We start from the raw sequence: 16274 nt of genomic DNA, 5'->3' as shown, positions 1-16274 counted from the left end.
CCGGTGGTTGCACGACTTCTGATTGGCTGTAGGGGTGTGTGGGGGGGGGGCGGCGATGGGAAAAACAACGCGCGCGATTGGTCGAAGCGTTCTGCGTGCCCGCCTCGCGACCAATGGTGAGAGGGCGTCGCGCGTGCGAGCTACGGAATTAAATCGCTCGATCCGAGCCGTGCAGAACGGGACGATGGTGGTGGTGGATGAGGTCGGTTGAGACGCGTTGCTTCCCGTTGTCGAGCGCGCTTTTGTTTTAGTTCGTTCAATTGTTGGCAACCCTGTCGTCTGCAGGCTAAGCTCGACGTCTCAACAGACACGAGGGCTGAGTTGCGTGTGAGTTGCGTGTGAGTCGAATGTGCAGCGATAAAAGTGCGCCAGTTACGGAGAGGCTGGAGGAGAGACCACTTTCATCGTCACCACCGTCTTCATCATCTTCTTCTTCTTAACCTCGTCTTGTTTGTTGTGTGCGAGCGTGGACGGTGGAAACGTAATATATCTGCGTGTTCTTGTTGCAAAGATTTTACGGGGACAATTTCGCCTCGAATTGACCTTTGACCTCCGCTGTCAGTGGGGCTGGCAGCATTTGTGAATTGTGTTTTAGATTAATTCGCGAGGTCAAGTTATTCGTGGCATCCTTTCTGTTGGTTCCCCGCCGTATAAATGTGTCACTTGCACTGGGGTCTGTAAACTTGGAATGCAGTCCTCTGCTGACCTTTTGACGTATTTGTCAATGTCGCTGCGTTTCTCGAGACTCTGAAAGAGTACGCATTGTTGCTCGAGGTTCTACCATGTGGAATAGATGCCTTTAATACACACTTGTTGCTATTATTGTACAGGGCACTGTATTATGTCTTGTGCGCGGTAACAGGAGATGATGCTAAATTAGGGTCGTATAGGCACACCAACAGCTATAAACAGTGTCCCACAATTGCCGAAGGTAACTAAGCTGTAACCCAGTTTTTATATTAGCTTCGCTTTCTAAAAAAAACCCCGCAAATGGTGGGTACGTTTTTTTATTTCTGGCAGCACCAGTGAAAATACTAAACCTCTTTATTGGACTCCCGTTTGTTTACTTGGCCTCTTCCCAGTGCCCACGAGAAGCAACGCGATTCTAAACAACAGCGGTCTTTTACACTCCTCGTTAACCATGGTGTTACATAAGCCATGCATAGTGTAAATACTGTACAGGAGCATTTGGCGTGCATTTAACAAAATAATACTGGTGAAGAATAACGAAAATAACAAAACGGTTTTTTTTAGAATCGTATGCATTGGAATGTTTGGCCACGTTTAAGGAGTGGTTTGCATGGGCATGATGAAATTGGAGAGCCAGGGAAAACCAGACATGTATGTGAGCGGACTGCATCCTCCGGTCTGTGTAGTCTGGTTCACCAGCCAATTGTTGTACTAATATATCTTGGCAACCTCACGTATCGGTGGTTTGGGAGGTTTACCAAGATATTCACTGTGGGTGTACGTTAATACACATCTCCACATATATATAAAAGGCAAAGTTGTGATTATGTGCATCTGTTCAAAATGTTTAGCGTACTTCCCGACATGCAACAAACTTGAAATTTGCCATGGGGGTACTTTCCAGACTGTACACCAATAATGCATGTGAGCTGTGACGTCAAATATGTCAAATCTGTCATGTGACCCGCGCATGTGGAGGAGTAACGCGTTGTAGTGTAGTGGTTAGCGCGCTGCGCTACGAACCCGGCGACCAGAGTTCGATTCCCGCTCACGGCCACCACCGGTGACGATGATTTTAACCGGTCCTGGGCCTCCCCTAGGTCGACTCAGCCTCAAACGAGTAACTGGTGTGGTGTGTGAACATCGCCACTGGGGAGACAAAGGCGGCCGGGCGTGGTGAATCCAAGTCCCGGGGCGAAGCCGGGTAGTAAAGCTAGTACGGCTATAAATGTGTTCTCACGTATTGTATAAGGTGTTGAATTTAAAGCAACTCGCCTTGGTTTTTTTTGTCATACACCTGCCTCCCCTGTATTAGTTGCTTTTGCACTGGAGAGCAGGACACACCAAGTAGAGAACATGGAGGAGTGTCACAGTCTGGAGCAGTCAGGAAAGTATGTGGACCAGGACACGGAAGAGAAGAATACTACAGTGCACCCAATGAATGAAGCACAAGAGCAGAGACATGAAAAGGACTGCAGTTCACAAGAAGAATTAGGTGATCATTTTCACAATATCTCCCCCCAGTTGCCGGTTGGAATGTGTGATGGTGATGATGGCGAAAGTCACAATGGCAACAATGGCAGCAAAAATAAATGTGGTGACGATGAGGATGGTAAAGCAATCACTTGCAATATATGGGGCCAAGAAAAGGTTCAAAGAGTTTGTGGATCATCTGAGAAGTCTTCTTCAGACATCCAAAGAGCAGCCTCTAAGATTGACCTTGCTGACCAGGGTAGGCCTGTGTTAAATTCTCAGCACACTCAAAAATATACGATAAAAAATATAATAGGCCTTGATCCAGCAGTGTATTGACAAAGGGTTATACATATTCTTGGTTCTTTCAGTAAAGTGACGTAGAAGGGAAACAATAAAATAATACAAATATATTACAATAAAATTCTCATGACGTTTCGATTGCAACACAAGCAATCATCATCTGATGCAATCAATCATCTGAAACGTCGTGAGAATTTAATTGTTTTAAATTTTTATTATTTTATTGTTTCCCTTCTACGTGAATTTACCGAAAGAACCAATAATATGGATCCCTGCAGTCACGAAAGCTTTAAATCAAAAGGGTTATACGTTATAATGCCATTGTGGGCATGCTGACTTTTTTGCGTGTGTGCGTTCCTAGTAGCCCCCTTGCGCATAGACCCTGTCGCCGCCAACCGGTGCTCCGAGTGCAGCAAGTGCTTCCGTAAGCGAAGTCACCTACTGGAGCACATGCGCCTACACTTCCCAGTGCCCTGGCTGGCTTGCTCGGCCTGCGGGCGGCACTTCACGAGCGCAAGCAAGCTGCGGACACACCGCCTGCGCGAGGAAGGCCAGTCCCGACACGCCTGCCCGCACTGCAGCTTCCGAGCTGTTGAGCGTCACTCGCTCAGGTCTGATGACGTCAGTTTTGTTTTTGGCCTCTCTGCTGGCTTTTTATTTGATTAACTCGCCCCCCCCCCCCCCCCAACGATTCCATGAACTGTCCGAATTTAAGGTCGTGATTTGATTTTAAAAGGCATTCTCTTTTACATCGTTTTTTACTTCTTGATTTATTTTACTAGTTTCTTTCTCATTTGCACAGCGTTTCTTCTCCCACTTCTCCTTCGCTTAATTAGCTTACATGAAACAGCAAAACATGCATATAATTCGCATAAAAGTGTGTTAATGCATAATTAAATATTTTGAGAATAGGTTTTAATGAATCAATTGATTAATTGTTATATGCCTACTTTCTGAGTTTCCTGATACGATTTTCACCATACAGTGCTCAAGTGAGACTGACCAACCGACACGGTTCCTTTCTGGTGCGCAGGCGCCACTGTGCGAACGTACACGGCGAGGTGGGCGATGGCGTTGGGAGTGCGCTGTCCGGCCAGCCCGAGGGCTTCTTGTGCTCGTTGTGTGGCCTCGGCTTCTCGCTCAGCCCTGACCTCAAGGCCCACTGGAAAGCAGCACACAAGGGGGTGGTGGATGACGGTGGCACCAGCGGTGGCGGTGGTGGCACCAAGATGACGGTGCCTTTCACTTGCGCCGAGCTGGAGTGTGGATTTGTTACGAGATCAAGGCCCGAGTTTGTGCGGCATGTGAAGGTGCTTAATGCGATATGTCCCGAAAGTTATGTTGCACATATTTTCTTTTTTGAGAAGTGTTTCAGTCATTTATTCTCAGCTTCAAAAATAATGTGTGTTTGAGAGCTGGCATTGGAGATATCTTTTGAGATCGTTTTCCATTGCCTCAAACTCCTGACAGGAAGATTTTACAATGCAGTCATTGCAGCTAATAAAATATCCATTAAGGCTTGGTCTTTGTAACATTTATGAATAATACTCTTATACAAGCGCACAACTTTATCTATCTGTGATGAACGCTGCACTTTCCGTCGTTTTCATGCAGGGGGCGCTGCAAACCTACGTGCCCCCTGTATGAACGACGGAGACGCAGGGACAGACGTTCGATTACGTTGGAATCGATCTGCAGACGGCGGTCTTCTCGCACGGCCAGCAGCTCTATTTCGCCTTATCTCGATCCCGCAATCCCAAACAGGTGAAAGTCCTCATCGAACCGAACCCCCAGCAAGGCCATCTACTTAACGATGAGAGAAAATTCACACTAAATGTCATTTTCAATTAAGTCTTCCAGATGTAAAATGATATAAGATTTGAATGAAGAAATGTAATTATCTAGTTCAAAACATAATACAATTCAAAGATGTTTCATTTTAAAACTTCAAAACGGAGCATTGGGTGCTTGTGTGAATGCGTCGTTCGTGTGCAATTTTTTTCGTGACTTTCCTGGCCGAATGCTGCCCGCTCACAACCAGACCAGAGGATGCACTGTCCCCTCGCATACCAACACATAGGATTTTTGAGAAATCTATTTTATAACTGAAATGCTTTTTGCATTTTTGAGTAATTTATAATATTTGACGATTTTAAAGTTTGTATTTTCTGGTCGAATTTTGTTGTTCATGATGTTGCCACGTCCCTTTGCATGCACTTGCATGACAAGGCCAGGCACGGTCGTCCGGCGGCGCCATGCCCGCACCGTTCGTGCCGCGCGATCTTCAGCGACCGGGCGGCCGTTCAGCAGCACCGGCGCGAGCGCCACCTGCCCTTCCACTGCGTGAGCTGCGACTTTGCATGCTCCAGCAAGCTGCAGCTGCAGAGGCACCGGCGGGCGGGCCACGCAGGGCCCCATCGCCTCACCTGCGAGCTGTGTCCGTTCAGCTCGCACAATCCCGTCGAGCTGGAGTCGCACCGAGCACGGGCACATGCCGGCGAGCGCCTGCACCGCTGCGCCGAATGCGGCTTCTCTACGCCTGAGCGACGCATCCTCAACCGACACGCGCTCACACATAGCGGTGCGTCACCACAGAGACACTGCGATGGAGAGAGCAGTCCTAAACAATAGAATGGCATTCATATGGGCTCATCAGATAGACGGAGAGAGATAATGTCTTCATGCCTTCAACCCGAGTTGCAAGTTATTTAAAATCTAGCGCAAAAAGCAAATAACTCTTGTAAATACATACCTATGCAGTAGATGTATCAATGCATCATTTTATTGATTCAAAGCTGATTGTTAAGCTGATGATGCATGCATAAAATTTTGCCAGAGGGAATTGGTTATTTACGATTTATGCAAATTGTACTCTAAAGTGTAGACAAACTTTATATTTAGGTTAAGAGGGTGGACAAAATTATACAAATTCGATTAAAATTTTAAGACAATACAATCAATTTCTAAAGTAAATGGTGGCTGAACCTTTAAAATGAATTCAATCACTGGGGAAGTGGATTGGTTCTTAATAAGGACTGCAGTTCAAGGTGCATGGTGCCCTCTAGTGATATCACTGAAGTAATACTATTTTTCTCTCAACAAGTCTTCATTAGTTTGGAGGACGGCTAGAAATAGGCACACTTCTACATGATAATTACCTTTATAGCCAGGTCGCCCACATCAGTGAGTCTTTTTGAAGGAAGACTTAAGTTTAAATAAGTCCATCAAAACAGCAATAAAGTATAAACAAAACACAATAATAAACTATTTCTAATGAGCACTTTTCACAAATCGGACACAATGTTCGATCGAGAACGTGGAGGTGCGAAAGCCAGAGCTTAACGTCTTTTGTACGCGAGCCCAAACAAGCGAGAGCCTGAACAGGTGGGTCTTGAGCTGCTTCTCGAAGTCGGATGGTGCTTGGATGCTGCGAATGTGCAGTGGGGGAGCATTTTTAGATGACTGGTGCATCTCCGGAGAAACGCCACTCTACCAGGACAGCATGGTCAAATAACTCCCCCATGTTCCACACGGTGTGGGGAGGTCCTCAACCAACAATGGAATGACAGAGGGCTCTACATGTACATATGCATTATGGATGCTTGCATTATTTTATTTTAGAAAATATTGCAGTCGTAAATTGCAATTGAACACAGGCTTTCGCGACCAATATTCATTGAAGTTTTTTTTGAGTTCGTGTAAATATAAATTTGTCGTTAACCCAACACCACGCAGCCAATTAGTAAGATTTGTCATGTAAACAAAATGTGCCAATTAGTTACGAGAGCACACCGGTATGTTGGAGAGTAAACCCACAAGATTTACAATTTTGAGTATGACGTTTTGCTGGTAATTAATATCAGCTTCATCAAGCGATTTTGCCTGAATTGCAAAATATAATCATATCTTTTCAAATCTAGATTTCAAATCATATCTGTTTGTTTTTTTTGGTTTGTGTATTCGTTTGACACGCCTTCCCTGCCCCCTGTGACAGTTGACAAGCCTCACAAGTGTCCAGAGTGCGAGTTCGCTTGCCGGGACTCGAGCTACCTGACGCGGCACATGGCCAGGCATCGTGACGTGCGCGAGCACATGTGCTCCGAGTGCGGCTACCTCACCAAGTGGAAGTCGGCCCTCACCATACACATGCGCAAGCACAGTGGGGACCTTCGGTGGGTGGGCCCTTGAATCCACGTACCTTGCGATCGAGATTGTCCGCGAGTTATCATTGATAGCCTTCTTGCACCTTCACACCCCGAGGGCTCTAGGCAAAGCTGACTGCTTTGAGTTGTGTAAAGAGACTTTTACTGGTCAATAACATCGGATGTAAGGCAGAGCACTGAGAAAAGAATGCTGTTTGGAGGGCTTGCCTGAGTGAGGAATTAAAATTACAATGTTATTAATCTTTTAGATGTTATTAGGGATAGGGTCTTAGGCTTTGTTTGCGTCTTATGATTTGGCAGTGTTTTATGTCGGAATTTAAAAAGTGATGTTTCTTGTAATCTGCAATCTCCACACTGTTGGGTGAGCATCTTCACATTGCAGGTCACATGGCGGTTGTAGGTGATTTTGAGTGAAACATTGAAATCTCTAGAGCAACAGAACCCACACTGCTCTAAAACTGCCCCAATAACAATCGCAATTATAGCAACCCATTCCCTTGCACCTCCGGCTTTGATGAACTGCAGTGCGCGTTTGATGCGAGGGTGTGTCTTCACGTGCGTTCGCGTCCACGCTTGCCCTGGCTTATGACGGCAGGTACCGATGCGACATGTGTCCGTACCGGTGCCACCGTCCAGACCAGCTGAGTAGCCACAAGCTGCGGCACGGCGAGAAGGGGCTGTGCTGCGAGGTGCGTATCCGGCACGGATGCCCAAACCGTTAAGCTTAACCAAGATTGCAGCTCATCACTGCAAAATGACAGCCGCTGTTAACTACCGGCGATGACGTTTAAAATAGAGCTAGTCGACCAATAACCTGAATTTTAATAAGCCGTTACAGGTTTTGGATCTTTAAATGATTTACAGCTTTGAGATTGTTTGGTAATGTGGATTTATAAATGCATGCTACAATGAGTAAGGTCACGAGTCTGCATGTACTCGTTATCAAAAGCCTCTTTTCATTTGATTTTGCAGTTAAAATTATGTTAAAGAAATAGATTTTCAGTCACGTTGGCACATGCTTCACCGCTTTGTTGTGTAGTGGCCGGTAATAATATCTGTCCCTCTGCGCTGGTGCTGCAGGTGTGCGGGTACGCGTGTCGACGCCGGGCCGAGTTGCTCCGTCACAACGAGGCGAAACACAGCGGTTGTGGCGCTGCTGGGCTGTCCCTCTCGTCTGGGACGAGCGTTGTAACGTCAACATCGTCGTCATCGTTTGCTGTGACCACGGAGGACACAACCAACAAGCCCAATGGAGAGGGTGACTTGCCCAACACAGCCAGGCCAACTCCACCGCTGCACTGCAGGTGTGCCTCATTTTTTTTAAATGCGTCCTTGTCTTCTGACTCATTCGTAGGTGATGTTCATCAAGCCTGCAGTACGAGGTGGCGAAGCCAAGTTTGCACTGTGTTTACACTGTGACATGTATGCCTTTCATAATCAGAATCTTTATTTAGACGGATGGTGGTGAAGGAGACATTTAAGATTGGACTTACGCATGAGCTCCAGCCTCCCCTCAGTCACATTCTACATCACATTTAAGGCTCCTAGTTTTTGGTCCATTGCTGAGTCTTATCACAAAATGCAGGGAAAAAGTAATACATTTCGATTTAAAGCTTTCGTGACTGCAGGGATTAATCTTCTTGGTTCTTTCGGTAAAGTCACGTAGAAGGGAAATAATAAAATAATAAAAATTAAATAAAAATTATCACGACGTTTCGGCCACAATGTACGCAAGCCGTCCTCAGGTGTAGAACAGGGCTATCGGAAAGACAGCGTCCGACAGCCCTGTTCTTCACCTGAGGAAGGCTGCTTGCGTTGTGGCTGAAACGTCGTGAGAAATTGTATTATATTTTTATTATTTTATTATTTCCCTTCCACGTGACTTTACCGAAAGAACCAAGAAGATAAAAAGTAATAATTTGGGCCAGATTTTCAAACTTTTTTTTAACAAAACCGCAGGTACTGCAACTACAGAACACCCTACAAACAAGCACTACTCAACCACGAAAATTGCAAGCACACGCACAGCCGTGTCTTCAGCTGCCCGACGTGCCCACACGATGCGTTCAGTGCTTCCAGCCTGCTCAACCACCGGAAGAAGCGCCACGGCTACCAGCCTGGTACGTACACGCACTCCACCATCAAGGGCTCACAGGCGGCGCCTTCTGCACACGAAGCGGCCGCATCTGGCAGCGTGGCCATCGGCCACAGCGGGGGCTCGATCGCAGTCGTTTGGGACGCCGGTGACTTCGGAGAAGCCACTGCGCCGGTTGCAAGTGAGAGAGCCGTTAGATCCGGCGTTAATGATGTGGAACGCTCCGCTCTGCCGACCTTGGAGCCCGAGGAAAACGATCGGGAGCACAACGGGGTCGACCTTGACGGTGAGGACCTTGGCGGTGGCAGCAACAGTGGAATGCTCGTGGGTAGGGGCGTTTTAAATCGAGATGCGAGTGGGGTTAGTGATCTGGTTGCAATTGGAATAGGAGATGCAGTGACTCAATACGTGGGGGAGGCTTTACTACAGAGCAACATCACAGTCAACGAGGTTGTGGCAGAGTCGCATAGTGCAGCAGATGCTTCTGATGTACCGCACAACTCTGGACTTGCAGTGGAACAGGAAATGCGAGACGTCGCTCAGGACCTGGTTGTGCCGGCAGACATTGGTCATAGTTTTGGAGATGCTGTCACAGGCAGACCTGCGACTCCTGATTTAGAGGGTGGACAGCACGAGGTAATGAGCGGTGAAAGACCCCCAGCCTTGGATGGAACTGAGCAGGAGCTTGTGCGGGCCATGGATGGTGAGACCTACGGGACCTTGAGCAACGCAGGTGGAGTAGAGGAAACGGCAGCTGAAGTGGCAAAGCTTCTCGTGAGCCTCTACCCAACCGCCTGTCAGAGTGAAAGTCTGCACGGCAAACTTGAGCACAGCCAGCAGGGGCATGATAGCGCACTACAGATGCTCGAATCACAGCACATGAGTAAGGAGAGCATCGCTGGAGACTGCACCATGCTTTTGGAAACCCATGATGTTCAAAATACACAATATCTTCAACCCTCACATCATCAAAGTGAAAATGTCGTCTGTGGAACATTTCAGGAAAAACGTAGTTACGAAAGTATCGTAGACTCGAGGGACAAGACAGTGGCTCTACCTTTGCTTGCAGTGACTAAAGTTACGGAGCCGGTGGATCAAATAGTGCATTCTTTAGGTCAGGAGATAACAGAGACAGAGATTTCGCTTGCATTGAAGCAGCTGCCGCAAGGCATTTCCCCAGGCATTGAGGAGGAGGAGAAGACTCCTAAGGCAGGGCAGCCATGCGATCCCGTGGCGCTGCAGAAGAGGCGGGACCGCACATGCGTGGGCACGCTAGTGGAGGAGGGCAAGGTGGAGGTGGTGGTGCTCTGTGAGGCGAGGGGTGCGGGGCGGCCCGTGCTACGTTGCGAGCGGTGTCCTTTCTTCACACGGAGCGAGAAGGCGCTTGCCGTTCATGCCCGAGCGGCCTGCGTGGCCAGGGGAGAGGGCGGAGGGAGTATCCGTGCCGCGACCGTCGCCCCACATGCCATTGCCTGCCCCGAGTGTGGCGCCCAGTTCAAACAGCGCCGCGCTCTCAACACTCACCGGCTGAAACGGAAGTGCCCCGCCGTGCGCAAGCAACGCAGAGCTGCAAGCAAGCCTCTGGGAAATGGCATCGGTGTCAAATGCGAGAGCGCTCGGATGAGGGAGGTGGATTTACCACAGCCTCAGCTGGAGTTCATCTCAGGAACTCGGAGAGGTGGAAGAGATATTGGTAACGCGCAAAAAAAGAGCACGCATACCAATAAAGGTAAAATCTGGAGAAATATAACAGCTAAGATCACAGACGCCGCTAATTGCAAGAGCATCAAAATTCGACGTAGCACAGATACGCAGCCTAAGGTAAATGATGATCCAAATAGGGAAAGGTCTTCACATTGTCAGGAAGAAAAAGACTTGCAAGAGGGGGAAGCATGGGTTTGTGATCAAGGACGCTTCCGCTGCCTGCACTGCCCATTCTTGTGTCGGCAGCAACGAGCGATCCTGTCGCACGGGAGGAAGGGCTGCCTGCGTCCCGGGCAGATCCTGTGCGGAATCTGCTCGTTTGTGTGCCAGTCAAACGGAGCACTCGGCAACCACCGGCAGTTGTTTCACAGCACAGCCAAGGCAGACGAAATGGGCCCGCCATTGAGTGAGTCGCTAGATAGGAAAGTTGCAAAGCTGGACAACGGGGATGGGGGTAAACGGGAGGGCAGTAGTGATTCAATGCCAAATGTGGATGCCACACAAGGGAAAGAGCAAGATGGTGAACTAGTAGTAAATCAAAAGGACCATGCAGATGGGTTTAAATTGAACAAGGACATTTCGCAATCAAATACAGGCTTAGTGGCTGGGATAGAGACTGTGGAAGATGTAAATCGGTGTCGATCAAATAAACACAAGAGCGAAAACAAAGCTGTTTCCTGCAGAAGTGAGGACAAAAACATCGTTGTAGTGAATGAAAAACAAACTGGCGGCACGTGCACAGCAGGAAAAGAAAATGTGGTGCACTCTGGTGGGGAGGAAATCGGACAACGAACGCGATCCAAAACCAGGGCGAGCTCTAGACAGGAAATTATAAAACTAGAGAGGCACATAGACATGGTGTCAGGTGTAGATGGGAGTTCCAACAAAGGTAATGGAGAATCTGAGGGCGATACGGGAGAATCTCCCGAATTAAGCAACAAAGGTAAGAACGGCAGCAGGAATTTGGGGTGTGAGGGCTGCGCCTTCCGCTGCAAGCAAGAGCGAGCGTTGGAAACGCACCTGCGCAGGGGATGCATGGGGCCAGGCGAGGTGCAGTGCCGGCTCTGCCCCTTGGTGTGCAAGTCGCCCGTTGTGCTGAGAGACCACAGCCTCTCGCACAGACGGGCCGGCCGGGCTAGGTCCGGCAGGAGAGCGCCGTCCGCAGCGTCGAGGCTCACTCTGCTCCAATGTAAGCAGTGCCCCTTCTGCTGCAAGCAGGAGGGTGCCCTCCGACGGCACGTGAATCGGCAACACCGCGGCGTGTTGCCCTACTGCTGCACCGCCTGCGAGTTCAGCACAAAGCGGCGATACCGACTGACGGCGCACGCGGCGGCGGTGCACGGGGTGGCAGGCGGGGGGCCCCCACGGCGTCCGCACGGCTGCGACCAATGCTCCCGCGTCTTCCTTGAAGCGACCAAGCTGCGCAGCCACCGGAGGCGAGTCCACGATCGCAGGCCAACGCACTTCTGCAATCGCTGTGACTATGCCGGGTACGGAACGCACGACGTCGCGCGGCATGTAGAAAAGTGCCACGGCCAAGTTGCGGCCGGCAAAGGCAGCAGCGACGGCTTCCCCTGCAAGAGCTGCAGCGCAACCTTCAGCTCGGCGTCGGCCCTGCGTCAGCACCTGTTGAGAAAGCATCGCCAAGAGCCACTCGGCAAAGATGGGACTCCCTCGCCGCCAGTGGTGGCAAATTTGTGTGCGTCGCCGGGTGGCCCCGAGCCTGCCATCCATGTTCAGTGCACAGCGTGTGGCCAGGAGTTCTCGCAGCACGCAGATTTGAGGGAGCACCGGCGTGTACAGCATGGGCCCCACCGTCGGCACGGTCACACCTGCCCCACGTGCCCCGAGACGTTCCACGGCAAACAGGAGATGGTGCTGCACATCCTGCGCAAACATGAGGCCATCGACACAGGATGCACCACTGAGGGCGTGGGGGAGATGTGCGACAACGCAAACGAAAAGCTGCTACGCTGCGGACTATGCAAGTTTTCCTGTCGGCACCAGGTGGTGCTGGAGCACCACGCGCGTTGCCATGGTGGTCGCAAGCTGTACCGGTGCCGGTTGTGCACGTACAGCACACGGAGCGGGCAGAAAATCGCCTGGCACAGTCGCATCCACACGGGCGAGAAGCCCTATCGCTGTTGGCTGTGCGAGTACACTTGCACCGAGCCCTCCCGCCTCAAGGTACCCACAGGTCCATTGTATCAACACCTTTGCACGCATACTTACTGACTTGAAGCATATTTTTATTTGTTACCAATGTCGCACAGTAATTGGTTTGTAGAAATAATAACGTATAAATGATTACATTTGAGTTGCTCTAACAACATGGCAATGTTTTGCACTGAGTGCTGTGCGATGTTGTTTGTGTCAGGTCCACATGCGGAAACACAACCCGGACACCAAGTACCTGTGCCCTGTATGTGGTTACACCTGCAAGTGGGCCAACCAGCTTAAGTACCACATGACCACGCACACAGGCAAGCAAGCGGTTATATGATGGCTTCAAATACAGTGGGACTGTGAGTTTCGGTTTACAATTCGATTTGTGTTTACTTGTTTCTAAGGAGTTGCAGGTGTTGCATAACAAATAATATATACGAAGTTATTTGTCTATAAATTCAAGGATGCCAATGCAAAAAGTGTATGCAGGATTAGGTGAGGCTTTCCTGTTGAAAGATTGAAACTTTCACTTACGTGATGAAATTAACCTAAGATGAAAGATGAACCAGATATTATGCTTTCATCATACGGTTTGTGCACTCTCTCCGCGTTAACACCCATGTGTGTCGCTGACCTCTGCCAGGGGAGAAGCCATACCGGTGTGACAAGTGCGAGTACGCCACGAACCGCAGCGACGCCCTGCGCACGCACGAGGCCACACAGCACCAGGAGGGCCGCGCCTTTGTGTGCGAGCACTGCGGCAAGGCCTTCAAGACACGCTACCTGCTGGGCAGCCACATGCGCAAGCACGCCGAGGTCCGGCCACACGTGTGCCCGCAATGCCGCCGCACCTTCCGCTGGCCGGCGGCCCTGCGCAACCACCTGCTCACGCACCGCTTCGAGCGCCCCTTCGCCTGCTCCTTGTGCGCCTACCAGGCGAATCAGCGGGCTCAGGCATGTTAATACCTCTTTCTACAACGTCCAGCAGTAATACCGCATTTCCATGACAATTGCATCCAGACTCTGCCAGAACCCAAATGATCCAAGAATGGCCCAGGAATAGCAGCCCCAGTGGGTTCCCACGCTGTACGAGTAATGAATACAAGTGTAATGATGCGTGGATTTATTGATTAACATCATTGTTTAGATTAAATCGTATATATAGGAATGGATGTTTTCCAATTTATGTAATTTGTTAATTATATGGTTTATTTTAAACGAATGCACTAAATGAACAAAACTGTGCAAAATAAAACGAACATTACTAATGACACCAAAAAGTGAGACGAGAAGAGATTCTTTAATCGAATTGGCCCCAAATTATAACATTAATTCCGGAGTGGCGAAATTGAGACGTGTGTGTTGGTGATGCCTGCGTTTGTGGCAGGTGGTGAGCCATCTGGCGAGGCGCCACACAAGTGAAGCGGAGCAGGGCGTCGTGCTGGACATGCGGCACGTGCCTTCCGAGATGTCGGCGCTGCCTCTGCGCAACCAAAGCAGGCGGGGCCCCCCATTCGCCACCCGAGGGGACGCTCCGGTAAACGACGAGCAGCGTTTCAAATGTAGTGGTGGGTTGTGGGCTATACGGTTCAATTGTGCCCATTTTAAGGAGGAATATTTGCGTTCATGGAAATATCACCGTTTGGTTATTAATCTTCCAAACAAAATGAGGTTATTGAAGAAACAAAAGCATTCTCGAACAAATGTGCATCTGTTTCATGCAAGGGTTTTGTATTTGTAAAGCACTTAATTGCTTTAACTGTATTTAGTCAGTAGAGCTTTGAAGTGATTTACATTGCCGTTTGCGTGCGGTTCGCTGCAGGAGAATGTTATCGGTCAGGGCGTCGGAGATCAAAGCAAGCAAAGAAGAGAGGGAAGCGAAGAAACCAGAAAAAGGAGCAGCCTCGGTCCGATGGAGCCACCCTCCCTCTGGGTTACAGCTGGGGGTGAAGTGGGGGACAAGGGTGGGCTGAGGGCCACAACTGTGTCGGAGGAGGATGTGTCCGTCGGAGGACCTGCGTCTGACTTGGGAAACGCGTCAAGGGTTGAGCTCGGGGTAGCGGTGCCTTCTCTTCCCGTGCAGCCCACATTCACCAGCACACAGGTTTCCCTCCATTAACTCAACACAAAGTTGCGAAGAGCAGAAAGATGCCAATGTGTTTGAAACAGCAGTCATTTCAACAGTCTCGGTAAAAAAATATATGTACTTTCCATCGTAAAAAGGTTTGCATTTTTTTATTGCAGGGCATTTTAAAAACTGTATTTGATTGTGCTCATATAGTCGTTGCATGGATTATCATGCCGTATGTGAAAGCTGTGATGTTCTTTATTTTCATTGTTAGATGTCATCACTGCTGTCGACTACAATAATAAAACATATATATGTAGGCACTACATTTAAGCAGTTATGTGCATACAAGTAAATAATTAATTGTTATGCTGTTAAGTTGAATTGTTAGTCGGCGACGCACTGTATGAGCTGTTGCAGAAATCTGTCCCTGTAGTGCTGCTTTTCTGTTAACATGTGTTAAAATAACTGAATGAAACAATCCTGCTGCAGTAACATTGATTGTATGTGAAACATGACTCCCTGTTGTCTCTCGCACAAAGTCCTGCCAAGCATGATTAAAAAATTATACAAAAAAATTCAACCATCTTAAGCGTGTCTGTTAAACCATTGCATGGCAATGATAAGGCAGTGAGTGGACAGTGTGCATTATTTAACACCTGCACAATTCCAAACTGTAATTCATGTTTTGTGTAAGTGAGCTGTCACCTGATTGCAAGTAAAGTTTCATGTATATGTATATTATAAATAATTTGAGGAAAAGTGTTTACAACAAAGTAAATGTGTACATCTCATTTGCTCAAGTATCGTTGTGGTGGTTGCCACATGGCTTCATTGAGCAGTGGTGAAAAGTCCACATTTCTAAGACAAATCTATGCATTTAAATAGCACAATTGACTTTCTACAAAGCAGCAGGTATTTGAGTGTACCAAGGAAATATGGGTTCAGTTGACCCTAAACCTGTATTTGAGCTTGCAATCCTAAAAAACGAAACTTGGTATAATTTAAACAACCCAAAAAACAAAGCCAGACCTAATGAAGACCCTGCTTATGAAGTTTAGCCATGCAAATCCTTGTCCTCGACCTGAGTAGAGAAAACGACACATGGAGAAGGAATGGTTCAAATGCTTCTGCACAAACGTCAATTCGCACCCATACGCGTGCACACACGTTGCGTGTCGTAAGGTTAAAGGGGGGTGATTACAAATCAGCGGCCAGACAACATGGTGAGCAATGAGCGACCTTGAAGAAAGTCATTTCTCGAAATGGTCCCTTTTAAGGTACAGTGCATGCTCTCGGTCTGTCGGAAGTTCCATCGTTCTTGGAAGAATGTTAATTCCCCAGCAGTCTTTTCACAGCACACGCTGTGGTGAATATGGACTTTTTCCAAAAAATTCTCCCACAATTTCTAGATGTCTCTGGATATGTGATTTTTTTTTCGTCATTCGTGTTATTTTTCTCGCTCGTACAGATGTCTTTCGAAATCCTGATTTGCCCTCTAGATTTGTGACTTGTTTCTGATTGTTTCCCCCCCAGATGTCTTTGCATATTTCAGACTTGGCTTTCAATTATCACACGTGGCCAATTCAAACACCTGCAACAACAAAAACAA

The 16274-nt window shown here is 48.4% G+C and overlaps 1 protein-coding gene across 6 annotated transcripts; it reads left to right on the top strand.

Moving 5' to 3' along the window:
* The first annotated feature begins 87 nt into the window (after positions 1–87).
* ZNF142 (zinc finger protein 142) lies at positions 88–15245 on the top strand. Of its 6 annotated transcripts, none has more exons than XM_078605451.1 (13): positions 88–202; positions 2006–2422; positions 2828–3077; positions 3500–3776; positions 4696–5047; positions 6461–6638; positions 7225–7318; positions 7710–7933; positions 8589–12615; positions 12806–12911; positions 13238–13548; positions 13982–14131; positions 14417–15245. In XM_078605451.1, exons 2-13 carry the CDS (start codon positions 2047–2049, stop codon positions 14711–14713), a joined length of 6642 nt encoding a protein of 2213 aa, XP_078461577.1. In that variant the 5' UTR covers positions 88–202; positions 2006–2046; the 3' UTR covers positions 14714–15245. The 6 variants fall into 6 exon arrangements, with proteins under 6 accessions (XP_078461577.1, XP_078461585.1, XP_078461620.1 ...); XM_078605459.1 differs by lacking the exon at positions 88–202 and adding an exon at positions 209–327; XM_078605485.1 differs by lacking the exon at positions 88–202 and having other exon boundaries at positions 337–2185; positions 2831–3077.
* The last annotated feature ends 1029 nt before the right edge of the window (positions 15246–16274 follow it).

The sequence above is a fragment of the Lampetra planeri genome, chromosome 2 (genome assembly GCF_965212315.1).
Source record: "Lampetra planeri chromosome 2, kcLamPlan1.2.h2, whole genome shotgun sequence".
Classification (NCBI taxonomy): Eukaryota; Metazoa; Chordata; class Hyperoartia; order Petromyzontiformes; family Petromyzontidae; genus Lampetra; species Lampetra planeri.
The sequence above is the reverse complement of the archived record's forward strand: the minus strand, read 5'-3'. Positions and strand labels throughout refer to the sequence as shown.